The sequence below is a fragment of the Neolamprologus brichardi genome, chromosome 19, assembly GCF_056152115.1.
Source record: "Neolamprologus brichardi isolate AB-2024 chromosome 19, ASM5615211v1, whole genome shotgun sequence".
Classification (NCBI taxonomy): Eukaryota; Metazoa; Chordata; class Actinopteri; order Cichliformes; family Cichlidae; genus Neolamprologus; species Neolamprologus brichardi.
Genome location: NC_142122.1, coordinates 12,056,367 through 12,081,852, shown reverse-complemented (window position 1 = coordinate 12,081,852; position 25,486 = coordinate 12,056,367). Strand labels below are relative to the sequence as shown.

Genomic DNA, 25,486 nt, shown 5'->3' with positions numbered 1-25,486 from the left:
TATTTAAGTATCTGAATAAAAGAGTTTTTAGCATTCCAAAGTCACTAAAAACGGAATAGCCAGACTGGTTTCAATTTTCTCTTTCCTTTCCAAGCCATTTTGAAGAAGCTGCTTGTTTTGTTTTTTTTAAATATATTGTATAAGGTGTCTGAAATTGTATATTCATATTCTACTTTAGAAAACTCATTTTGGCTTTAATTTTAAAGTTGAAGGAAAACTGAGACAAAGAGCTGCAGAAAAAATAAGCTTCAGGATAGACTCTGCTCACTGTCCCCACCATCTGGTTGCAGAAGGTTCCAACTCCGATCTACATGTCAAGTCTACTATTAAATCCCATCTCCATATTTCCAAGAATGTGCAACAATACTGTCATATCACAGCAATACTAACTTCAGTAACATGTACATAAAAGTGCAAGTGCACATCTACTCATCTTTTTTCAAGAGAATCACGTAGATCAAATCCACAACAAGCTTCTAAATACACATTTAATTTTCCTTTAATGTTTTTTTAAAAGCCACCATGTTTTTATTGAAATGTTAGAAGACATTTAACGGACTTCAGCTTAGTGTCAAAAGTGTTCAAAACCAAGAAAACAAAACAATCCATTAAAAACACTGCAATAAGTATCAAGTATGACCACAAACACTGTCAAATAAATAAATGCGCCCCCTCTGATGTAAAATACACTATTTCCTCTTATAAATTAAGGCGGAATGCAGTTTATTTTCACTGCCCCTTAAACTCACTTGCACCTTTCATGCAAACCAAACTAGACTGCCGACATAACTACACAGTAACGTCAATAGAAAATTTTATATATTTTTAAAAAAAACCAAAATGACAGTCGATGACTATAACAAATGTCTATTACCTGCACTGAGCAAGTCATGAAATATTGCACAAAGTTAAGGATCCTGACACAATAATAACAACATGGAGATACTAAATCAAGATGCACAATAAGACCAAAGTTTGAAGCTCACAATGTGAGCACTCCTTTATGATGGGCCAGACAATTTTAACTATATTCTCAAGTGTCAGCTGAATTATTGCTGGGGAGGAAGAAAAACAGTTTTAAAATAGAATCCGAAAAATTGTGAACAAGCTTTGTAGCCAAGTATATTCTTAGAAACACATCTCCAAGTGTTATGCTTTTTAACTCCTGCTGAGCTTGAATCAGAACAACTGCAGCACCGATGCTAACGACATTTTTAAAGAAACATACACTAAGCTGGACATAATTCTTTTCTAACTGGGTGAGTCTTTTACTAATAGGTGAACAAAGCCATGTGGTAAAAAGTAATCTCCATTAAAGATTAAAGCAGTGCGTTTGGTTTTAAAAGCCTAAATCTTTGACACTTCTAGTTAAAATATGGAAACTAGCTTGTGTACAATCACTAGTTTCATTAGATACCTACACTGACAAGTGGACAATTTAGTGAGAATACAAAACTAACAGCCAGATATTAAAAGCAGCTTCATACAGCTAGATGTCTATTGATGATACTGAAATTGGATTAACTACAGGCAGCAAAACTATCAGCAGTGCCAACAGACTGATTCAGTTTGCTGCTCTTCTGCAGTTGAACTTGTGTCATGTTTCAAAAATCATTGTGGAAAACATCTAACAGATGCTTACTTGCCTTAAAATATCTGTTTTGTTTAAGTAACATCAAATCCTCTCAACCTACATTGGTCCATAAGTTGTTAACATCTCAAAAGTGTAAAAGCTTCCAGTGAAGAAACTTTTGCTTGACGAGCAAAGTGTTAGGAGCGCTCTAAATTTGCTACCGAGGGAAATAAAACAAAACTGAAAAACAATTCTAAAAGGGCAAATAAAAAAACCAAACAAACAAACCAAACAAAACTTGCAGCAAAACAAAATAAAATTTAATGGTTTATGTTCAAAGGGAAACAAGCAAAACAAAAGAAAGGAAGAAAATTAAATCTAAACTGAAATCCATAACAAAGGCCATTCGAGATAAGCACTCGTTAAAACAAGTTTGTAACTTAATACGGTAACAAAACTGTATGAATCTACAAAGAAATATAATCAAAAGAAAATAAAAGATAAAATTAACTCAAAAGTAAAAGGAAAAAAACAAAACAAAAACCAACAGATCAGCAAACAGCTAGTGGCGTTGCTCTCAGTAAGAATCAGTATGTGTATATAATTAGTACCTCATCAAAAGAACAAAAGAAAAAAAATTAATAAGTAGAGCTCAGCTGATACCTGTAAATTTCAGCTTAATCACAGAAGTTTTAAGTATCTGCAGATTATGGTGAACAAAAAAACCAAACATTGGCCAATGAGAATCCAGTATCAGTTGGGCTCCAAAATATTTATCTTGAACATCTGCTTAGAAAAACTCTTGCGAGGTTATCAGTATCTCTCCCTGCCTTTGGTCCATTTTAATTTGTGACTCACTGACTGGGGTTCATTTGCAACTCGCATCAAACAACTCATAATTAAAGACACTTTACATATGGATAACAAAACAAACATTTCCCTCCTAGGGCTCACTGTTTCTTTTAAGAACTCTTAAACCTGCCTGGAAGGTATACAGAAGTAATAGATTACCATCAAAAAGACTGATATACAGAGCAACCTAAAGCTGGCTGGCTAAAAGTGCTATGCTCTTAGACTGACTTGTAGTAGTGAATAGTTAAAAGGTCTACTGGATGTCCACTGTATGATAGTTTAAGGCATCTATTTCTACTTGTGATGAGGAACCAGGACAGAGCACTGCTCTTCCGCAGTAAAACCGTCTCATTAAAAGGGGGAGGGCAGTCTTTAACCCTATCTTTACACTAAATCATTCATTGAAAAGTTCACACTTGGATCTTTTACAATGTTCTGATTTGTTTGTTTTTAGTGCACTGCTAAGAATCATTGGTTTGCCTCCTTTATGCAGTTCCTACAGCTTTACATGCAACACATATAGACAGGATTTTAGTTTTTGAGATAAGTTTCACAAAAAAATGATGTTGGTGGTAATTTGGGATTTTAGCCTCTCCATCCACTCCAAATTAAAATTGAGTGTCCTTGAACCCCAAACAAACAACAATGGAGAAAAGAAAAGAAAACCCTAGACACTTTTGAGACAATTACAAAGGTGCAGAAGAGTGAACATGTCACTTAACTCTGAATATGATGAAACTGAAACTGGTGTGTCTAACTCTGAAAACTTAAGCTTTCTGCAATAAAAGCCTGACATGGGTTACTTCCCGCTTTCTTCTACACCTGATTGTCCGGCTTATTCTACTTGTGGCCCTTGCTGGTCTTAAAGGACACTTGCAGTATCTTGTCTCCGAGCCGGTAGCCATTCAGGCTGGCAATGGCCATGGCGGCCTCCTCGTAGTTTGTCATGGTAACGAAGCCAAAGCCTTTGCACTTGTTGGTGTTGAAATCTCGGATCACCTTGACATTCGTCACGGCACCAAAGGGACCGAACATCTGCCACAGGATGCTCTCGTCTGCGTCCTGGCCTAGGTTGTAGATAAAGATGCACCAGCCAGAGGTGGAGTTTCCAGGGACACTGACGCCTCCCATGCTGCCCATGTGATCGACACCCATGGGAGAAAACCTGAAAGTGAGAGTATTTAGCATACTTGCTGTCACTAAGAATGAGAGCGTGACTGATTATTGGTTTTTTTTTTTAGATAATCAATGAAATATAAAAATGGTAACATTTCAAGCATCAGCACCATTCAGTTTATATGTATGTAGCTCTTCCCTCACCTAAACCGCTGTGCCTGGTGGTGTAAGGGTCCTCCAAAGCGTCGGGATTGGTTGTGGTAGAGCTGAGAGAGGAGCTGTGTGTTCTTCACCTGGTTTGGGTTGGCTGCAAATTTTACTGTGATTGGCTCCGAGGCTCCTGGTGGCTTTTGACCATTTAGGTTTTTGACAGCCTCCTCCGCTTCTGCACGCTTGTCAAAACGGATAAAAGCCACTCCACGGGATGAACCTAGGTTTGAGAGAGCAGCTGTAACCACCTATTCTGATACAAGCAGCATGAACTGCATTTAGCTACTTAACAGTAAAAACAAACTGTTTATTTAATTTCAACAAAATTTTTGGAAAAAAAGCAAGGAAGCCATTCACCTTGCGTACCTGTACCTTGATCAACAAGAACCCGGGAATTTATGATACGCCCGTAACGTGAGAACATGTCCTCCACGTCCTTCTGGGTCATGTTCTTGGGAAGTCCGCTGATGTACAGGTTAGCATCCTTTATTGTGTCCGAGCTGGGCCGTGCATATGACACCTGGCGACAGGAAGCAACAAACGACTGATTAAAACTCTGATATGCATGCAGAAATTGGAAAAAAATTGCCAAAGTAAAACAAAAACATCTAAACAGTCGTTTGGTTGAACAGAGATTAATATAGCAGTGGTTTGGTCATATTTATACATCTTTTTATTCAGCTGAACACTGCTGTGTCTGTCCATCAGAAAGCAACATTTTGGACTAGAAAAACTACAAAATAATCTGGTTGCTTTACACATCAAGTTTTTGGTCTGAGTAAAAAAATAAATAAAACAAGAATGGGTGAGGGGGGAGGATCAGAAGCAACAGAACATTACAGCGATAAAAAAAAAGAAATCAAATTGATCATTTTGAAAATTAAATACATTTAATACACTCACTGTGACAGAATGTGTCAAATAAAATAAGTTGAATTAAAGTCAAACACCAGAGACTTATAAGATAGGGCAGTAAGTGAGCGTTAAAAGCAGTATTTCTTTCCTCGGGCTGACATGTACTAGCTAGATAGCGGACAGCACAAGAGCCACAGCAAAGTTAAATGACATAACATCTTTGCTTTGAGAATTGTAGAACACCTTATTGCACGTTACCTTGATAGTTTTGGACTGTAGCCTTAGTCCATTCAGTGTACTGATAGCTCTTTCTGCATCACTAGGGTTAAGATAGTTAACAAATCCGTACCCTAAACTGTGGCCTAGAGAAAAAAAAAGGAAAACAATAAAATAAAACAAAAAAACGTTTTATAGTTCAAAAAAATCTGCAAACAAATAAATATTAAAAATAAAAACAAATCTCAAACATTGCATGCTAGAATAAACAATTAAACAGGGCTGGGCTGGTTGGAATCAATAAAACAAGGCTATGATAATCAAAAATGTTCAGGAAACTACTTCCCAGCGTGAGCAGGAAATAAATTTGGGAGATCTCTCAAATAAAAGTTACAGAATCACTGAGGGCAGAAAACAGGCCATTAATAAACAGCGTCCAAATAAATAAAATTATTATAAGACAAATCTCCACCTCGACATGATCTGGCAATGCCACAGCATGTATTTTTGGCCAAGTCTAACAGGAATCCTTTTCCATTTAATCCAAGATCTTGTTTGGATCTGATCCGACATGATTTATTGCTTCAAAACTTTGCATACCTGCAACTTTGTCTCTTATTAGCTTGGCAGACTCCACCTCCCCAATGCTGCTGAAGAGGCTCCGCAGCTCATCCTGCGTCATGTTCTGAGGGAGGTAGTTCACGATCAGGTTGGTCTTAGCATCCTTCCCCTCATCCCCTCCCATGTGGTCTTCATAACCGTTCGACATGTCATACACCTCCTGCAAGTCAGCCAGGTGGGCCGAAAACACAAAACAAGGTAAGCACGTTGGGTAGAACAGAACTGCTGCTGAAACCGATTTAATTACTTACAGAAGACGGTCATTTGAAAGCTTACCCCAGACCGTTAACTGTAAGTACATGACCTGTAGTAACCTTTAGATTTTGAACTATTTATTAAACAAAATGATGCAGTAAAAATTTGTAATAATAGTGGGCATACTGGACAGTTTTGATAGTTACTAGAATTAAAGAAAAAAATGGTTTGCACCAAATTAACAAAAAGCTCCTGTACAAGATCCAGATGCCTCCTTTTCAACTATACGGTTAATAAGAAAAGAGGTCACACCAAGTAAAATCTGATTATTGTAGTCAACACGGTCATCTTAGTTATCCATCACTTATCCATCTACTGGACTTAAACATGTGTCTTTTTCAGAAGATTTAATTATCCATCATTCAAAGTCCATGACTCTTATAACGTGGCAATTTTTGACCATAAAGCCTGTCACCCAAAAAAAAATAGTGGTCCCTGTTTGCCTACAGCAAATTTGTCTCAGGTGATCTGCATGGCAGCCACAGGCTGAGTGACAGCACACAGCAGACCAGGTTCCCACAAGAGAGTATGAAAAGAAATGTGATTTTTCTTGTTTGTTTCTGTAATCATTGGAAGCCGAAACTGTAATAGAAAGCAAATGCCAAATACCTACCAAACACTTTCCTGTGTGTGATTCACTTTATATCCCAGTCTGTCAAGTACAGTAGACACACCAATTGTTAGGTGCAAAAGAGACTTTGAATGCACACTTTAGTTCCCTTAACTTCATTCATCCTGGGACTTTCTGGTCAAAAAGGCCAAGACCATTCATACTGCTTGTAAGTGTCTAGAAAGGATAGTAAATACTGGAATACAATTAAGTCATAATCCCAAATACATTAGACAAAGATGTGAATGGATGTAAACTTTAACACTAGTTGAAGACTGAAATGGGATTGGGCCAAGAGTCAATATTTCAGCTACATAATATTGTTTGTGTCTGGTTGATAACTTTTGATTATTTGCTTGAATTGCAGTGTGCCTTTTGGATTTTTTATTATCTTTTACAAACTTGTTACGCTGTTCTTGTACCTACTACATAACAGCCAACTTGCTTTAAGTTGTAATTGATGCCATTAATATGTTGTACACTGACCATACTGCCAAACGATATGGTCAGATACTACAGTACTCACTGAAATGAAAGCTGGCATTCGTACTCACTTTCATATACTTAATGTGTCCTCGACGAACTGCCATGAAGACACTTCACTGCTCCTGAAGCTACGCAGAGAAAAAACAAATATCAAACAACGTCAGGGCAACTCAACAAGCAAACCTACAATCTGATCAAGATGACATTAAGATGCAGCACATCTTATAATACAGAACCTTGTATTGGACGTTAAAGCTCTACAAATTCTTTGAAAATCACGCTGACCAGATTGTCTATAATGCTTTAAAGGAGGCAGCTCTCCCAGCTTAAATGCTCTCCTGTTTACTTTGTTTCTCACATGGGGCACCTATGAATGAAGTCACAAACTGGACTGGTATGCACATTGTGTAAAGAGACCATAAAAAGTGCAATTAATTTTACATTAAATGCATCTCTCTCTCATGTCTATCTATCTATCCATCTAGATAGATATAGTTTAGCAGTAAAGCTAAACATTGGGTCTCACAAAATGGGCATACATGGAGGTCACCAGCCAATCCCACTCTTATCTCCTGTGAAACACATCTTTTATAGGAAACAGATAGATAACTTTCGGATCAAATTTTATTTTCCTAACATAACCTCCAAATAAAACCAAACTATTGTGAGAACAGAAAGGGTTTGTCGACTCTGCAAAGACAGGGGTAAGGGAATACAACACCAAAAAAAACAAAAACAAAAAAAACAAAAACAAAAAAACCAGCAAAACTATTCACCACTTAACAACTTAAACAAAGAGTCCAGACAAGCAGAACTGCCGTGCAAGATAAATCGTTTTAGAGCAGTTGCTGAATATTAACAGTTAACGTGGAGAAAGCATGGAAAGTTTCAATCAAAGATGCTCTCACATATTTTCAATGAACACAAGTAATCCTGATGAAAAACTGGGCTAGCGCACTAGTATTTTGTTTTCCATATTATCCAGTCGGATATGGAGCAATGGAGTGGAGTTGATGTAGCAGCAGAGTTAGATCAGAATTTGAATGTGCAATATTTGAATGAACAGCTTCCAAGAACAAGGGAACTGCGAACTACTGTGCTCACTATTTAACGCGGCTAAAATAAAAAAAGCACTATTGAGAAATCTTAGATTATTTTCTACAGTGACTCCGCTTTAATACTGCACTTTTGTTTCAAACACACGGGTGAACAACATATCGACTCGCGAGCTCAAAATCGGAAACGTGCACGGGCCCGGCTAGCAAAATTTAATAGCATTAGCAAACTAGTGAGCTGCATACTCCACGCTTTTCTGTGCTTACAATGACAAATGTGTACATCGGGATTAGCAAACAGAAAACAGAAGGTAATTTTCTTATTCTAACTTAAAATGTTATAAGAGCCCGTAATAGGTCGCAATGTGAAAAGTAAAGTGACACCGACGCCGGATAGCTAACACAAAGCACCGCTGCCCCATTTTTGAGAGCGTCACATGAATGCTTTTCTGTCCCTGTGCCGAAACCCCAGCGGCCTGCTAACAGGCCACAGAGGCTAACGCTAACCAACGCTAGCCAAAGGCTATACAGGCCGCGAAAGCGGCATGGCAGTCATTTGCCTTTGACAAACCTTTGCACGTCGAAATATCGAAGCAAAGGCTCAAAGACTCCGTGGAAGCATTTGTTACCATGAAAGCTCTTACCAGCTTTTAAGTGGTGCTTTTTGCTGTTTCTGCTCCCTTCGCCTATTTCTTTTCTTCTTGGCAACGTCCACTTCCCTCCAAGTCGGCCTCACGTAACGAAGGAACCCAGAACGAAGCTAAGTGACGGAAACAGCCACGCCCCCTCACGGATCTGAAAGACGAGCTGTTAAATCGGCACGCCTCTGCAGGAGACGACGGTGGGATCCGCATCCACTATGGCTAGTTCGATCAAAGCTAAAAATATTTCCTCTGTAGATATGATTAATTTGAATAAACTCCGGACCCCATAAAACGGTAAAAAGGCATGCTGCAACACATAAAAACACAAATACTCTAGAGATAAAGAGATTACCGAGGAGTATGAGAAAAAAGGAATATTATATTACTATTTTGAAAATAAACTAAAATAATTTAGATTTTTTCCTATACTATTTTAGATTTAATCTCAAAATAATATTTCACGATTTATCTCAAAATTTCGACTTAATTTTAACTTAATTCTAAATTCTGCAATAATAATAACAACAACATCAACAATAACAATAAACACCAATCCTTCCAATTTTGTAATTATATTTATCTATGTTTTTTTATTGTTTATTATATTTTTATTAATAACATTATCATCAAAACATCTTTGTAAGGAGGTAACGTGCATTTTTATTTTCCTTTTTTAACTACTTGACATTAGGGAGTCTTATTGGCTTATAAACCTCATAACCTTCCCACAAAAACTGACCTCAAACCTTAATGAAAATTTGCTACAGGCAGATATTTTCTTGGGCCCTGAAAACACAGCATCTCATATTCTCTCTCTCTCACACACACACACACACACACACACACACACACACACACACACACAATTACAGTATGAGTACAAAAACACAAGCTACTCACCCATCAGAACTTCATGTTTTGTGCTAATTTCCAGCGCTGCTCACATCCAAAGTCCTAGCACTACACTCACACCGCCCTCTCCTCCCCTTCTTTTTTTGAGCATTTTTCTTTGCTTGCTTAACATAATTTAAAATAACTCTCACTTGGCTTACTATACTTGAAAACCAAATTGTTTATTTTGACAGGTTTGGACATTTCAGACAAATGACTGGGAGTAGGATTAAGAAGTACAAGTAACTAAATTCCCAGCATGCAAATCCAACATAAAAACTTTTCAGAAAGGTTGCTTTTTTTACTTAGTGGAGTTTGAAATAGCTAATCATTTACAGCAAAAATTCAATTAGTAAGGAAAATCAATACAGTATTAAAAAAATATATACATGACATTACATTCCTGTGTCAGGTGACCTCAATAGATCACATGATAGGATCTCACAGTGGTTCAGCCGAAACATCTGGTGGTAATGATCCACACCTTTTTTCACACCTTGGCTCACATGATGAGGCACTTGATAAATAAGGGATAACCGGGAAGAGTTTAAATACCTGGGACTTTCTAGCATTTGGTTTTAGAACTGAAGAAGGCTCTTGGATGAGAGGCGAAGAATCTTCACAAAACTTGCTTTCTTTCCAAGCTTCTTTGATCAGAGGGCATTAATGTTAAAGGCACGTCTATATAAAATAGAAAATAAAATAATAATAATTTGGCTTTCCAAATATGCCATCATTAGGTTTATTTTTCATCTACATCAAATGGACAAACACCAGGTTTTGGCAAAGGGTAAATATTTCTCTGGGTCTTAAGGAGAACGAAAAATAATTTGTTGGTTGACTTGTTGAAAAATATTATTATATCTTAAAAGTCCATGTCACAATTTAGTGACCACAGGTATAGGGATCACATGTGAATATCAGTGCAGAGAAGCATAAATTGCTATATGCAATGTAAAGAATACAATTAGTTTCCACTTCATTTATATTTCTTTTCTAAAGTAATTCTGTATGCACCACTTTCAGTCTAATAACAAAATATTATTACACAGGCAGTGACGGAATTCTCCACATACAGTAATGCACTGACAATCAAGATACAAACTTACCACAATTCAACCACACACACTCAACACAAATATTGCTTGAGAGAGCTATAGCAGAAATGTGCCAGCCCTCTGTAGGCCAAAAAAGTCTGTGACAGTAACTCATATTCATCAAACCTAATTTAGGATATATCTCTAAGCCCTTTGCCCCATCTTTGCCTACATTTTTTAAGGCCAGAAGTCCACACTGGCCAGTTCTGCAGTATGTTTACATAATTACATAAGTTCTTTAGGGATTATTAAAGTATTCTGATTCTAATGTCTATCACCAACACACTGTCAGTCATTTGGTGATAGACAATCCAGTGATAACAATAGACATCTGTACATGTATTACACAAAACGACTTTCTCTAGTTTTACATGTTTCATAGTGTACCAGCAAATGACTCAATAGTTTTGAGATTTGAACTATATCTATTCAAAGTGTAGTGATCTTTCATCCATTAGAGCAGACCTTCCCAAAGTGTGGGGCCCGCCCCCTAGGGGGGGCGCAGAGCCATTGCAGGGGGGGCGCGGCATGAAAAGGGAAAAGAAAACAAAAAAAAACAACGCTTGGACACTGCTAGCACAGGGCGCCCACAGAAACGCTAAGCAGGAGATGAAGCATGGCTGAATATGTTTCCAAACCAACTTCATTCTAAGCCAAAGACTAGAAAATATGGTGAAGCATAGCTTCCCTTTGGTTTCACCTGCACAAGTGCCGAGGTAGGTCTCCCTGCAGGATTAGTTTTCCCTTCGTCGGGAGCAGCGCTGGGCTGTTTAAATCACGGTCAAACAGTATCCAACAGTTGTTTATGTTTTTGAACCCATTTTGCAGAGGGATTTTTTAAAAAATGTATTGATAGCAATGTTGAACATTATTACACAGGAAAAAAAACAACTACATGTAAAATAATTACACCATGACGCTTCTGCCTTTGTAAATGGAGGGACAGTAACTGCGTGTGTAAGCGTGTAAAACCTGCAGATAGTCAGATTAACAGTATTTTGTCTCTATCTGCCATTCTGCAATTCATCTCATGTAAACAATAACGTGCACACAGCCTGACGTGAGGAACTCTGTATTCCTCTTCCACACATAAACGCAAAAAAGGAGTTTTAAAAAATCTCTGTTCTCGGTGATTCGAAACACCGTTTACGTGTGGACGAAACAGCTGCGTTTTCAAAAATACCCGTGTAGGTGTGGACGTAGCGTAAAAGAGTGAGTAGTTTATTTTATTACTACCTGTAATTTATTGCAGACTACTTGTATTTGCTTAATTGTTTACTAAATGTTTGAGGTGTGAAATAAACCGCAATGGAGCAAAATATGGGTGTGTTTGGTTGGAGGATGTGTTCGTGCATGCGTGCGACGGGGGGCGCGAACATTTTTATTGTAAAACAAGGGGGGCCCAGCAAAAAAAGTTTGGGAACCACTGCATTAGAGTATCTTTAGTTTTTCTCCAGTACTTGGTACCTCGTAGATCTATTTGTTCTCATGAGCTGTTTCACCATCACAAACAACCCAATCTGCAGGAGAAGAAAGAAAAAGAGCAGGATTTTGGTTATTGGCAAATAATCACCTTTTGCAGCCTGTGTTAAACATGTGTAAAAATTTATGATTAAAAGCGCAATCTAACACCACTAAATGAAGAGTAAAACCATTTATAAATTGCATGATGCAGATGCAGAAGATGTTTAGGTGGATTTATCATTGTAACAGATGAGCTTTTATGTCGTTAACCACCTTAGTTAACATGTGTGATGTAGAGAAAATGGAGTGTGAAAAGTTTAAATATTCATTAAAATGTGACACATTTTAAAGATTTTAATGAAAAACTATCAAATTATTGTTCATGTTTTTAACGACTGCTTTAAACAACATTTTTATTTTGCCAATGGAATAAATAACACTATATGTCAAATGGACTTCCACACAGGCAGTGATAATGGTGCGCAGTGAAATGTTATTTCCAATGTCATAAGCTTAGGACCTGAAAGTTGTTGAGCTTTACTCGGCATCCAGCTGGCAGCACATCTTTGTAAACAGTCCTTAATGTTAAAAGATTGCTACTTATTGAGTTGGATTTTGGATTTTTTTGTTTGACAAAATAGGTCAATTCAATATGTCAGTCCAGGCTTTGGAAATTTTGTTGTTCATTTGTCTATTTTCTGACATCATACTGGTTATTAATCTCTTGTTCTCTTCCACAGCATGTGGAAGAAAGATGGCCACCCTTCACTGAGCCTGGCCTGCCAGAGGTTTCTTCCTGTTAAAAGGGAGTTTTTCCTTCCCACTGTCGCCAAAGTACTTGCTCATAGGGGGTCATATGATTGTTCGGTTTTTCTCTGTATGTATTATTATAGTGTCTCCCTTACAATATAAACTACGTTGAGGTGACTGGTGTTGTGGTTTGGCGCTGTATAAATAAAATTGAATTTACATATTAGATATTGTGCTAAATATTTGGCCAAACTAAAATTAAAGATAAGATTAAAGCTTGCTCTCATGATAACAGTCTCCCAGTGTTTCATTTTTCTTTTAGGTGTGCATTTCATATGCAATGTATACACAATATGCAGTTCAGAAATGTTTAAAGTCTTTCAAACCTCCACCACAAAAACCAATAGGGAGCTCCACATGACCATTTTCAGCGCAAACTGTATGACCTTCGACAGCTCCTCATGGCAGCCCTGAAAGATTGAGTCAATGAACAAGAAAATCAGAGAAACAGATGGGTCTAATCAAACCTTCATGAAGAAGCTTGATGAATTTATCAGGATGCACATGTCTACCTGTGTGTAAATTTGCCATGGCTGGTGAACAGTGCCATTACAAGTGGGGAAAGTAACATTGCAGCAACTGTAAGGAAACCTGAGCTTTCCACTTTTATTAAACCAGGTGGTTTCCAGCCAGTCCGTGTAGTTCTTCACACCGCAACATTTGAGCTAATGGAGACCAAAAAAAAATCACCACAAGTTAGTAAAAGACAGGGGAAACTGTCAAAATGTATATATATTATATTTGATTGACATGAGTATAAACAGGATTTGTTTTTCATTAGAATTTCTTAATATATCTAACTGTGCCATGTATGGACACATTACTTTAGGCCTGATTTTTCTGGATGAGGTAAAGCAGATCAGGGCTGAAAATTATAGCACTTTATAGGCATCTTATGGGACACTTTCAGTCATTACCTAAATATCCTCTTGAGTGAAAATTTCCATTAAGGAAAGATTATATATTTTGATTTTTAAAACATCATCTATTTAGAAGTATGCATAGTGGATCAGATATAGCTGTTGTTTTAGTATTACTGCTGCACAAGCTACACAAGTTTTACAACAACAACAACAAAAAAAAGCTTTTGTTGGGATTCATAGTCATGTCCATGTGACATATTAAAGTACAAACCTCCTCTTGCATAGCATCCACAGACCGAGAATTGGAGTCCTCGCTGCTGCCGGTGTAATTCTCAAACACGCCACTGAAGGGAGCCATCTCTGTATCCAGCTAAAGAAAAAGTTGGAAGAGACAAGAAGCAAAAACACATGTGCCTCTTTATCCCAAGAATAATCTTCTCTTATCATGAAAGCACAATTGTCTAATGCTTATTCATTTTTAAGTAATCTTACATACCGTCACTGAATGGAAATAAGCCAGTGCTGAAGCCGTACTTTTCACACAAAAGACCACAACTAGGAGGTAAACAAACTGCAAAAGAAAACACTTTTTTATGTAAACTCCAAACACTACATACACATACAAATAATCACAGTCACAAACAGACTGACAGCCTCACCAGTCCCTGTAGACAGATGGAATCCTTGAGGCTCACCCAGGAGCCGACGCATCCGGTGACCAATAGCAACGCAGCACTAGTGACTGTGACCAAAACTGTCAGGGTCATGTAGGACTCTGAAAAAAAGCGGCTATACTCTCCATACTTTATCAGCAGGTAAACTCCATTCAGCCACACCAGTATCCCCACTGCCTGATAAATTAGAATAAAAAATTATAAAAGTTATATTTACACATGCTATTGATATACAGCTTTATGGGTTATCACCACAGATAACCACACATCTTTTCTTTATGACAATAACTTAGTAAGAGGTCTCCTGTTTTGCCAAGCCATCTTTGCTAAGCTCAATATCTGCCAACTCTTCTGGTTTCATCCTACACACAACAACGTGTCCAAAGAGAATAACTCTTTCTTTTACAAGATACTTTGTTCAAACCTATTTTCACCTGGAAGCTTTCTAACCTAGCAGCTACAGAAGTGTTAATCTTACTACACCAGTTGGGCTACATGCCTCACATCATAGTTCTGGGAATTCAGCTGGCAACCTTCCACCCACTGATGCATTGCTGTTGGCTTACCCTAGCTGTTATAACTGTGCGTTAATTTAAATCAACACTGTTTCAAGAAAATCACAGAGGTATGATCAAATTTAAAAAAATAACTCACAGCAGTTATACATGTTCGTTATTCTTTTGTCCAGGAAATTCAGAGGAAAATTCAAATATGAATGGCTTAAAATGAATTATTTGAAGAGCAATGAGAGCATTGGTTCTTTCTACTGTTCTCAGGTGTGTAGCTTGTTTTTTATGTTACTAACTTTGTTAAAAAACTCATACAGTTACCACAGAACTAATCATAGGTTTGCACTGTGCAACAATAAAATAAAATAAAGGGAAGTAAACATGGACTATTAAAATGTACAAATACGGTTTTTAACAGGCATGATTATAAAAAGAAATATAATAATGAATCTTCCACTCTCCCTTACTCTGATTTTTCTGTAGTTCCTGTTTCTCACATGACCTTCTCTGTCGCGTGACATGTGACTCGGCACTAAGGTTTACATGTAAAATCGCAAACAACATCTTTTATATCAGTAGCTTTTTTTAAATACTGTATTTACTATTTTAAACAGAAGTAAGAATCAACACTTGGCAAAAGTAAAAACCCTATTAATCACTCTAATAAAGTTAATTTTGGTAATATGATTGGAAGGAGAATACAAGAATACACTAAAAACTGTAGCAAGGCTGAAAAAGTGTCACCTACCAACATTAGTTGAGAAGTCAACTGAAGTGCTGTTTTTAAACAGTTTGTTCTCGGGTCACTCATTTTCAGAGTAGCCTATATAAGCCGAAAGAAGAGAGCGCGCAATGATCGACGCCAGGTGCGGGTGAGTTAAAGCAAAGATGACATAATGATAAATGAATCGCGAAGCCTCTGTGGGTCTATGCAAAGTAAAGACAATCTATCTGATAAAACGACGTGCGCCTGGAAGCACCTTAGTTAGAACGTAGACTAGTTAAACTTCCCTTCCGCACTGACCAGAGATCAACTTCCCGTAAGAACGCGGAAACCTCTTTATTGTAAAAACGTAATAGAAGCTCCACTAAGCCTCCAGCAAATATTTTATGGTGGAATCACCAGTTCAGTCACATACTGGAAGTAAGAAATCCTGCACAAGACCTCACACGCTGTGCATTTGCTTTTGTAACGCTTGGCGTATTTCACCTCCGTATATCTGCACTCACCTGTGTCGCAAATGGAAAACGTTACTTTTTCGAGCAGACCCCTACCTTCCCTTTGCAATCCTAGCTTATGTCAACACTGCCCTCTTGTGAATCTAAGCGAAATTACGACAATGTGAGAGTTATTTTTTGATTGTGCCACAGTGCACGATCAGTGATTGATGAGTAGGTCTAACTCAAACAACTGGTAAAAATTGTAAAAGTATTTTTTACAGCTACAAATGCAGGCACATTCTGCAAACATGTCCTCAAGTTTAAAAAGTAAAAGCAATATTGTGTTTTCTGTCAACACCACCCTGGATTGGAAAGGAAAATAGATGCACTTGTATTTGCATACAATTTCATTTTATGCACTTACATTTTTGCCTCAAATTTGTAAAATTTAATTTTGACTGAACATTGTGACGAATGATAATGCACTATGTCTTTATTTAACGTCAAAAATATGCTTATATCTGCAAGTTTATGAATTTATATGAACGCTAATCTGGGTTTTTGGTGATGAAATTATTTTCTGTGTTTAAAGTATTTCTGATCTATTAAACAGTTGTAAGTCAGAGTGTGAATGAGGATGGTGATGGGAGTCATGGTGGAACTGCTGGAACATGTTGGACATGCTTTTAGCATGATCAGCAATCTTACAGGTCATGTTACATTGTAAACGTAGCATGACCCTTAATATTATTATTATTATTACTATTTTCATTATTATATTTAAACAGCCACCTTTGTAAGGAAATGTGAACAGAACAGAACTTGGTGTAAGAATTTTTAAAAATCTCATTTCACAATTCAGACAAAATTCATTTAATACAATCACTCAACCTAAATATGTAATTTGTACTTAGTGAGGTTACAGTCACTAATGATTAAAGATGAACATTTCTTAAACTGGTAAAACTGGCAATCATTCAAAACAAAACCCATACAGTCAAACCAATACCGTGTTTGCACGAGGAGAGAAAATTTGTGTGTGAGATGCAAAGTGAAATAATCATTCAGCTTTGTTACATTAGTGACCTGATGAACCTGTTAAAAACCAAAATCACAGAAAACTCTTATAACATCAGACTGTTCACACCCTACAAAAGATCAGTGATACTTGAGTTTTTGTTGCATCTTAATAAGAAATAAATTTGAATTGAAAGCACACAAGCATTATGCTTTGAAATGGGTCAAATATTATTAGATCATCCAAGTTATTCCAAGGATTTTTACTGTATTTCCTAACATAGAAAATTAGTTTGTTATTGTATTTATTTTCTTAAATTTTTAGAAACCTCACAGAAAAAGATTTATCAGATTCACTAAGTCTAAATTTTGATGGTTATAACTGTGTTGCTTGTAAATCTTTCACAAGCATTAAAAAGAAATGTCCGAGTCTTCTGTGTGAGGCTGTGGAGTTTTATTTATGTATTTTTATTATTTTATTGGGAATCCTAAACCAATCAGTGAAAATAAATAGTGTGACATTTAGATTGCCACATCTTTTATATCTGGTGATATTTGATAGTGGGAAAATGTTTTTGTTTTCAGTTTTAATAACTGAAATGTGTACTCGAGTAAGAATTGTTTTATTTTTGTCATGGTGGTGGACGGACTCAGGCACAGACTGAGGTAGCACGGTTCAACAACACTTTATTAATCACTCCGGTGCGCTATGTACACGTGAAGGGGGGACACCAGGGTCCCGGGGATTAATAGGGGGGAAACACACTTCTTCACACTTGCTCCGCTCCTTGTCCAAATACTCTTCACACGAGCAACCCACTCACACTCACGGGGTCCAGGAATCAAAACGGGCGGGTCCAGATAAACCTATAAACATAGACGAGGGTAAGTCGGCAGCAAGCACGGGAACAACTAATTCACAATGAAGCCAGGCAATACGGACGAGGGTCACTCAATATTCCAGCGACGAATAGCTCAGAGCCCCAGCCTTAAGAAGAGCCAGAGATCAACTGCAATTCACTCGAGATCAGCTGCAGGTGCGTGGGCCAAGGGCGGGAGCCCAATCAGAGCTCCGCCCAGGCAGACAGGTAGGAGAGAGAGAGAAACAACAAACACTTGTCGCCACACTGGGCTGGCCGGGGAGGCACAGGGACCATGACAGTTTTGTAGTGATTAAGTAGGAACATAAAATTAGTTATGTGGTGTCTTTAATTGTTCAAAATATCTTTCTATAAATTACACTTCAGAAATATAGTAAATAATGATTATTATTGCTTGCTTAAAGTCTTTGAGCAGTCATCAGCTCTGTGTTCAGTGGTCTGTGTCAGAGTTTCTTTCAGCAGCTGCAGTCAGTTCCTGCTGTAACAGCTCAGTATATTCGCAGTTTAACTGAAGGAGGTTTTTGTACGACTACAAATCACTGTGTGAACACCCATGCACTGTTTATTTCATGCAAACTCTGACAGTAGTAAACTGCTGCATCTTCAGCCTGAACTTCGCTGATGGTCAGAGCAGCATCAATACCATTCCCTCTTCCACTGAATCGAGCTGGAACTCCACCACTGGATGGTTTGTTTATACCATTGTAAATAAGAAGTTTTGGTGCTTGTCCAGGTTTTTGTTGATACCAGTGTACTCTACTACCTCCATCTGTCCAGGTATAAACTTTTGGATTGGTGTTGCAGGTCAGAGTGACAGTGTTTCCAGGAGTAAATGTCTCTACTGGAGGTTGAGTCACAGTCACCTGACCACTGCATCCTGCAGACAGAAACAAATCATTCATTTATCAGCAGAAATCAATGAGAGAAAAAGCAGCACATCATGTTTGAAATGTTGCTGAGTGAATGAACCTGTAAAACAGCAGCAGGTCAGCGTCCAGATGAGGATGGTGATGAGAGTCATGGTGGTTGTGCTTTCTGCTGTGTTGACTGACAGATGTGAGTCCTGCAGTGTTGAACTCACAGGACTATAAACCTTCTCAGTTCTCTGGAGGATCAGCTGATGATGCAAAGCCTGCTCTCTATGGAAATGATTTCTCTGCTCTCAACACACTGAAGACAACATGGGATAGAAAGTCAGAAGAAAAATTGTTTGGATTATTTTATTATACATACAACTTGAGTGATACTACTTTTCTAACAACAAGACAATATTAGAAGCAATATTTTTGATATGTAAATTAATTATTATTGCATAATTATGATTCTGACAAAATACTGGCAAATATATTAGGAAAGATGAGATCAGTTTGTTGGATCTGGATTAAAATGCCACATTTGTTGGTAAGTATATATTTTAGTTTCTTGCATCAACCAGCAGAAAAAAATGATGAAAATGATCTTAAATTGTTTTAAAAAAAACATAGTTACATGATTTTGATAGTAAATGCTTTTACCTCGTAAACTGTGAACTTTACTGGGCAAAAGAGCAGATTTTCAAGGGTTAGATCCCTGATCAGAGTGTGGGAGGTTTTTGTACGGCCACTTAATGAGTTTGTATCACTGTGGTACACTTTTGGTGGAGGAACCAAAGTCATCATTCACTGTAAGTATCTAAATCTCCTCATTACTACAAAATATTATACTATTACTTTTTTTTTAAAATATCTTCTGAGATGTTATTCTGGGTGTTTTAAATGATGTGTATATTTGATGGGGCTTTGCCATAGTGGCTGATATTGAAAACTTGGTAGAGTTTAAATATATAATACAGTATCATGACTGAATGTTTATATAGTACTGAAAATGTCTTCAGTCCATTTTAATTAAGGGTTGTTTTGTTTTTTGCATCTATTCTGTGTATATTTCTTTCACAAAATCAGAGACTGAAAATATAGCACAAGGATTTTTTGATTTTATTTATTTTTACAAACAGTCAACAGGATAAAAACATTCTTGTTTTGAAGATCTTTTATTTATTTGCAGATTAATGGTTTTATCTCTGAGTTTATAGTTTATTAGTCTGATGTAGTAAAAAGGAAGTGAAACAAACAGATGACAAAGTCCAGCTCTGTTTGTTTACCATCAAGAATATAACTGTATTAAAAATACATTTACTCTAAATTATTGTAACTTTTACAAAGATTCGAATTGAGTGTAAAAACACAATTTGTTAATATTTTTTAAAATGCTGTTAACATCTGTCATGTATCATAACTGTAATGCTCAGCTGTCTGTGGCTGAAAATATAATATGAGGAATTTCACTGAAATATTTGACACCATGTTGGATGTAACGTTTTATGCTGTTGACTAAATGAATTAGTTTTCATACAGATGCACTTTAACGGTTGAGTTTACAGTTCGTTAGTCTGATGTGATGAAAAGGAAGTGAAACAAACAGATGACAAACTTTAATGTTTCCTGAACACACTTAAATTTTATCATCAAGAAAACAAATACAGCAGCACATTCACTAATTAGATATACTTTGTTAAAGCCTAATATCCTCCAATTTCTAAGTTTCTCTCAGAATCTCTGTTCATCATGCAGTTAATCCACAGGCCTGTTAATCTCTGTCATGTATCATAACTGTCTCGTGTCAGCTCTCTGTCCTACAGTAGAAGTTAATCTACTCCTTGTGTGTCTGTGATCGTCCCTCCAGCTGGACCCATGGTCAGACCCTCAGTCTCTCTGCTCCAACCCTCCTCTGAGAAGCTCTCTGGAGGCCCAGTCACACTGGCCTGCCTGCTGACCGGCTACTCTCCTCAGGGAGCTGAAGTGAGATGGGAAGTAGATGGCACCGAGGTGACAGAGGGGGTCCTGAACAGCTTAGAAGAAGAGAAGAGTAATCGCTACAGCAGCAGCAGCACCCTGATGCTGAGCCAAGAGAACTGGATGAACGCAGAGGTGTTCTCCTGCAGGGTGAACCATCATGACTACTGGCAGTCCAAGTCCTTCCGCAAGAACCGGTGTGAGGGCTAGAGGGGCTGCTGAAGTCCAGGACAGGAGCTTAGTGTGGGGGAGCAGGAGATACATCCCTGCTGCTCTGATCAATATGAGTTTGAAAGTTTGCACATGAAATTATTATTATAACAACAACTCAGATAGTGACATGTGTAGCAGCTGGATGTGAGTGTGCCTAATAACTGCCAATTCATATTTTATAATAAAGCTTGCAGTGATCCATATTATTAAGTATTTTTGTCTTATTTTAAAATGTAGTAGCTCTCTAATTGGAGCGTACGGTACTATAAATTAACCTGCTTGCCTCCCACATGAAAAATCAATTCATGTATCTCCAAATCTTACTCTTACTGAATTTTTTTTAAACTTGAGTTTGATTCAGCAAATTAACCTCTTAAGCCCCAAGCCTACCTGATCTCCTGCTTTTTGCCCCCATATCAGGGGGCGTTGGGGCTTAAGAGGTTAATTATTCAGTTTAAATTAAAACTACCAAGAGATCCAGACAATTAGAAATATCAAATTACTCTGAATGTTTTATGTTGCATTACAACATTTTTAAGAAAGTTTCAGTCACAACCAGCAGCTTAATTGAGTGTAATCAGAGTACTTTTTTTTTTTTTTAAATTGCAGCTCATTTCAAATTCAGCGTTTCAGCCAGATCGAAAGCTTATATGTAGGGTTCTAATTATATTATAATTATATTATTATTGTTGTTTTTCAATCAGTTTGTGGAAAGTTTGCAGTGTTGTGTTTCAGTTCACACTGATGAATTCTGTTGGCCTGGTTTAGGACAGTTTGTGCTAACCTTGGTCACCGCTAGGTTCGGTCCTGCATTGCACCAGAGACATTATAAGAGAGAGACATGGAAGTGATTTGAAATATAGGCAAGCACACATCTGTTTTTGTGAAACAGAACAGGTACATATAACGTGTAAGTTGATCCTTTTCTCATTCAGCTTTTTTTGGGAAAAAAAAACCAAAACAATTTTTTTTCCATGAAAGCAACTAGCTTTTTTTTTTCTGTTTTCTCGTGGGAGGATCAGCTGATGATGCAAAACCTCCTCTCTATGGAAATGATTTCTCTGCTCTCAACATACAACAAAACAATGCGAGAAGGAATACTTTTGATATCTAGATGAATTATTATGACATAATTATGATTCTAACAGAATACAGACAAATATTTCAGGAAAGATGAGAGCAGTTTTTTTAACATCTGGTTTAAAATGCCACATTTGTTGGTAAGTATATATTTTACTTTCTTGGATCAACCAGCAAAGGAAAAATGATGAAAATGATCATAATTTTTTAAATATATATATATATAGTTACATGTATTTGATGGAAAATGCTTTTGCCTTGTAAACTTTGAAGTTTACTGGGGGAAAAGAGCAGATTTTCAAGGGTTAGATGTTTGATCAGAGTGCAGGAGGTTTTTGTACGGCCACTTAATGAGTTTGTATCACTGTGGTGGACTTTTGGTGGAGGAACCAAACTCATCATTCACTGTAAGTATCTAAATCTCCTCATTACTACAAAATATTATACTATTACATATTACTTATATTATAAGTGCAATATGTCATCAGAATGTTTTTAAACAAAATTTTATTCTGGGTGTTTTACATGATGTGATTGGGTTTGGTCATAGTGGCTGATACTGAAAACTTGGTATCAGAAGAGTTTAAATATATAATACAGTATTATCATATCAGTATACAGTATATCATGTTTATATATCGTGTTTATATAGTACTGAAAATTGAAATGTATTGAGTTAATCTGCTTTAAGTAAAGTTTTTTTTTGTATTTATCTGTGAATAAATATTTTTTTCAGAAAATCTGAGACTGAAAATATAGCAAAAGGAATCTTTGATTTTATTTATTTATACAAACAGTTAGCAGAATAATATCGTTCATGTATTAAAGATCATTTGATTATTTGCAGATTAATGGTTTCATCTCTGAGTTTATAGTTTATTAGTCTGATGTAGTAAAAAGGAAGTGAAACAAACAGATGACAAAGTCAAGCTCTGTTTGTTTTCCATCAAGAATATAACTGTAACAACAAGACATTTATTCTAAATTATTGTAACTTTTACAAAGATTCTAATTGAGTGTAAAAAGACAATTTTATTAAAGTGTTAGGTTCTCCTATTTATTACCTCCTCTCCTCTGATCACAGTATCATGCGCACAGTTAATCCACAGTGCTGTTAATCTCTGTCATGTATCATAACTGTGTAAAGCTGTTACTGAAAATATTATATGTTGACTTCCACTGAAATGTTTGGCACCATGTTGGATATAACATGTTATGCTGTTGACTAAATGAATTAGTTTTCATACAGATGCACTTTAACGGTTGAGTTTACAGTTCGTTAGTCTGATGTGATGAAAAGGAAGTGAAACAAACAGATGACAAACTTTAACGTTTCCTGAACACACTTAATTTTTATCATCAAGAAAACAAATACAGCGGTACGTTCACTAATTAGATATACTTTTTAAAAACCCTTTATCCTCCAATTTCTCAGTTTCTCTCCTCTGTTATATCACAATATCATCATACAGTTAATCCACAGGCCTGTTAATCTCTGTCATGGATCATAACTGTCTCGTGTCAGCTCTCTGTCCTACAGTAGAAGTTAATCTACTCCTTGTGTGTCTGTGATCTTCCCTCCAGCTGGACCCATGGTCAGACCCTCAGTCTCTCTGCTCCAACCCTCCTCTGAGAAGCTCTCTGGAGGCCTAGTCACACTGGCCTGCCTGCTGACCGGCTACTCTCCTCAGGGAGCTGAAGTGAGATGGGAAGTAGATGGCACAGAGGTGACAGAGGGGGTCCTGAACAGCTTAGAAGAAGAGAAGAGTAGTCGCTACAGCAGCAGCAGCACCCTGATGCTGAGCCAAGAGAACTGGATGAACGCAGAGGTGTTCTCCTGCAGGGTGAACCATCATGACTACTGGCAGTCCAAGTCCTTCCGCAAGAACCGGTGTGAGGGCTAGAGGGGCTGCTGAAGTCCAGGACAGGAGCTTAGTGTGAGGAAGCAGGAGATACATCCCTGCTGCTCTGATCAATATGAGTTTGAAAGTTTGCACATGAAGTTATTTGATAACAGTAACTTACACAGTGACATGTGTAGTAGCTGGATGTTAGTGTGCCTAATAACTGCCATATTAATGATTCATACTTTTGCCAATAAAGCTTGCAGTGATCCATATTATTAAGCATTTTGTCTTATTTTTAAATATAGTTCTTCTATAATTTCAGTGTTGTGTACTATAAATTAACCTGTTTGCCTAACACATGAAAAATCAACTCTGGGATGAGATGAAAATGGCAGGGCTGCATCTGGCCTGAACATCTGGGACAAATCAAATATGTGTTCATCTTTTGAAATTAATGGAAAAGCTGAAAGAAGCTTGTGGTTATGTATTTATATCTTTTAGCAGGAAGACGATATCTCCAAATTTTACTCTTGCGGAAAAATAAATAACTTGAGTTTGATTCAGTAAATAAATGTTTCACTTGAAATAAAAACCATGAAGAGATCTAGAAAATAAAAGCTCAAAATGTGAGTGTAGAATGTATCTTAGTTAGTGTGCTCATAATCAAATATGTAAATCAGCAACTTCTACCCAATTATTCCAAATGTTTTATTTCTCATTATAACAATGTGATTAATTCAATATACTCTACAAAATAATTATATTTCTATATTATCTCATTGTGTACAGTGATGTTATGAGGCAAATATTGTTATGGAAATTTTAACAATAACCTGCAACACACCCAGTGAGCATTTGAAATGGTTCAATAAACACATTGCAATGTGGAAAGAAGCATCGCAGCCAGAACACTAGGATCATCTCTGAATCCTGGCCGTCGTCCTTGCACCTTTATACACAGAGACAGACAAACTCTTACATGTTAACTCATCTCACAGGGGGGGCTATACCATCAGCCCCATCCTTAAACCCCCTCCCTCACATGGAGAATTATGACCTTGTTTTCTGCTTAGCCATCACCTCCTTAACACCAGGATGTCTGGAGATCTTCAAGTCTACAATGGACCCTCTGTGAAGGTACAATAAAACCTGGGGCCCACATATGATAACATTCCACATGCATGCATACTGGTGACAGGAGTGATCTTGCTATACTAAAGTGACATGATGTAAAATATTTTGATTAATACAGGAGAAAAGAAATCTGCCACCACAATATCAAATGATACAGACCCTAAATAGAACCACTTCATTTTAAGTATTCTTAATAACTGAAAAGAAGAAAAGATATGCTTTAGCTTCCATGACTTGACATCAGTGTGTGCATGCTGGGTCAGAATACACTCCCATACAGTAGTAATCTCCGCCATCTGGAGCCTGAACTCTGTTTATATTTTTTTTTTCACAGTGCTATGGTGTCCTCCTCCTCTGGGTAGAGTCATCTTCATTATACCCAGGATCCTCACCTGGAGTTGATTAGGCCAGCTGTATATAAGACCTCTCTGTGGACTCAGCAATGCTGCACTTTAGTTTAAAGATGACCAGAGAGAGATTATATGCCTTCAAATGCTTTCATCTACAAAAATCAAATTATA

At 37.1% G+C, this 25,486-nt stretch overlaps 2 protein-coding genes, 1 pseudogene and 2 gene segments (V, D, J or C); 2 read left to right on the top strand and 3 right to left on the bottom strand.

Moving 5' to 3' along the window:
* LOC148097191 (Ig kappa chain V-III region MOPC 63-like) overlaps positions 1-18,899 on the bottom strand; it is a 33,771-nt gene extending 14,872 nt beyond the window's left edge. Inside the window, 2 exon segments of the V gene segment in view lie at positions 18,412-18,737; positions 18,830-18,899. Of these exon segments, the coding sequence occupies positions 18,412-18,737; positions 18,830-18,881 (378 nt within the window).
* Positions 475-8,634, bottom strand: elavl1a (ELAV like RNA binding protein 1a). 5 transcript variants are annotated; one of them, XM_006798345.3, is made up of 7 exons: positions 8,494-8,634; positions 6,863-6,922; positions 5,423-5,615; positions 4,865-4,968; positions 4,109-4,271; positions 3,746-3,971; positions 475-3,590 (listed from the first exon to the last, which is right to left on the bottom strand). In XM_006798345.3, the coding sequence occupies exons 2-7, from the start codon at positions 6,896-6,898 to the stop codon at positions 3,266-3,268; spliced, it is 1,047 nt and encodes a 348-aa protein (XP_006798408.1). In that variant the 5' UTR covers positions 6,899-6,922; positions 8,494-8,634; the 3' UTR covers positions 475-3,265. The 5 variants fall into 5 exon arrangements, with proteins under 5 accessions (XP_006798408.1, XP_006798409.1, XP_006798410.1 ...); XM_006798346.3 differs by having other exon boundaries at positions 4,118-4,271; XM_006798347.3 differs by having other exon boundaries at positions 4,124-4,271.
* Positions 9,556-15,845, bottom strand: tspan37 (tetraspanin 37). 2 transcript variants are annotated; one of them, XM_087833133.1, is made up of 8 exons: positions 15,550-15,845; positions 14,278-14,469; positions 14,115-14,189; positions 13,890-13,988; positions 13,268-13,420; positions 13,082-13,165; positions 11,919-12,001; positions 9,556-10,941 (listed from the first exon to the last, which is right to left on the bottom strand). In XM_087833133.1, the coding sequence occupies exons 1-7, from the start codon at positions 15,610-15,612 to the stop codon at positions 11,924-11,926; spliced, it is 744 nt and encodes a 247-aa protein (XP_087689259.1). In that variant the 5' UTR covers positions 15,613-15,845; the 3' UTR covers positions 9,556-10,941; positions 11,919-11,923. The 2 variants fall into 2 exon arrangements, with proteins under 2 accessions (XP_087689259.1, XP_087689257.1); XM_087833131.1 differs by having other exon boundaries at positions 9,556-12,001.
* Positions 18,900-19,474: 575 nt separating the features above from the next.
* On the top strand, positions 19,475-21,051 carry LOC118454759 (Ig kappa chain C region, B allele pseudogene; annotated as a pseudogene). Its single transcript, XR_015716976.1, has 2 exons — positions 19,475-19,523; positions 20,582-21,051. The product of XR_015716976.1 is annotated as an Ig kappa chain C region, B allele pseudogene (transcript).
* A 1,273-nt stretch (positions 21,052-22,324) lies between these two features.
* LOC102778158 (Ig kappa chain C region, B allele-like) lies at positions 22,325-24,097 on the top strand. The segment is given in 2 exon segments: positions 22,325-22,391; positions 23,569-24,097. A coding segment is annotated over 1 exon segment (312 nt).
* Positions 24,098-25,486: the final 1,389 nt, after the last annotated feature.

Bases quoted from the DNA above. Each gene is read 5' to 3' on its own strand.
- tspan37 (XM_087833131.1), bottom strand. From the start codon at position 15,612: ATGAGTGACCCGAGAACAAACTGTTTAAAAACAGCACTTCAGTTGACT. The intron at 14,470-15,549 runs GTAGGTGACACT...CTAATTTATCAG, and splicing joins TGACTTCTCAACTAATGTTG to GCAGTGGGGATACTGGTGTG. The intron at 13,166-13,267 runs GTAGACATGTGC...TCAATCTTTCAG, and splicing joins CATGGCAAATTTACACACAG to GGCTGCCATGAGGAGCTGTC.
- elavl1a (XM_006798345.3), bottom strand. From the start codon at position 6,898: ATGGCAGTTCGTCGAGGACACATTAAGTATATGAAA. The intron at 5,616-6,862 runs GTGAGTACGAAT...TCGGCCCACCTG, and splicing joins GACACATTAAGTATATGAAA to GCTGACTTGCAGGAGGTGTA. The intron at 3,591-3,745 runs GTGAGGGAAGAG...TCTCACTTTCAG, and splicing joins CACCAGGCACAGCGGTTTAG to GTTTTCTCCCATGGGTGTCG.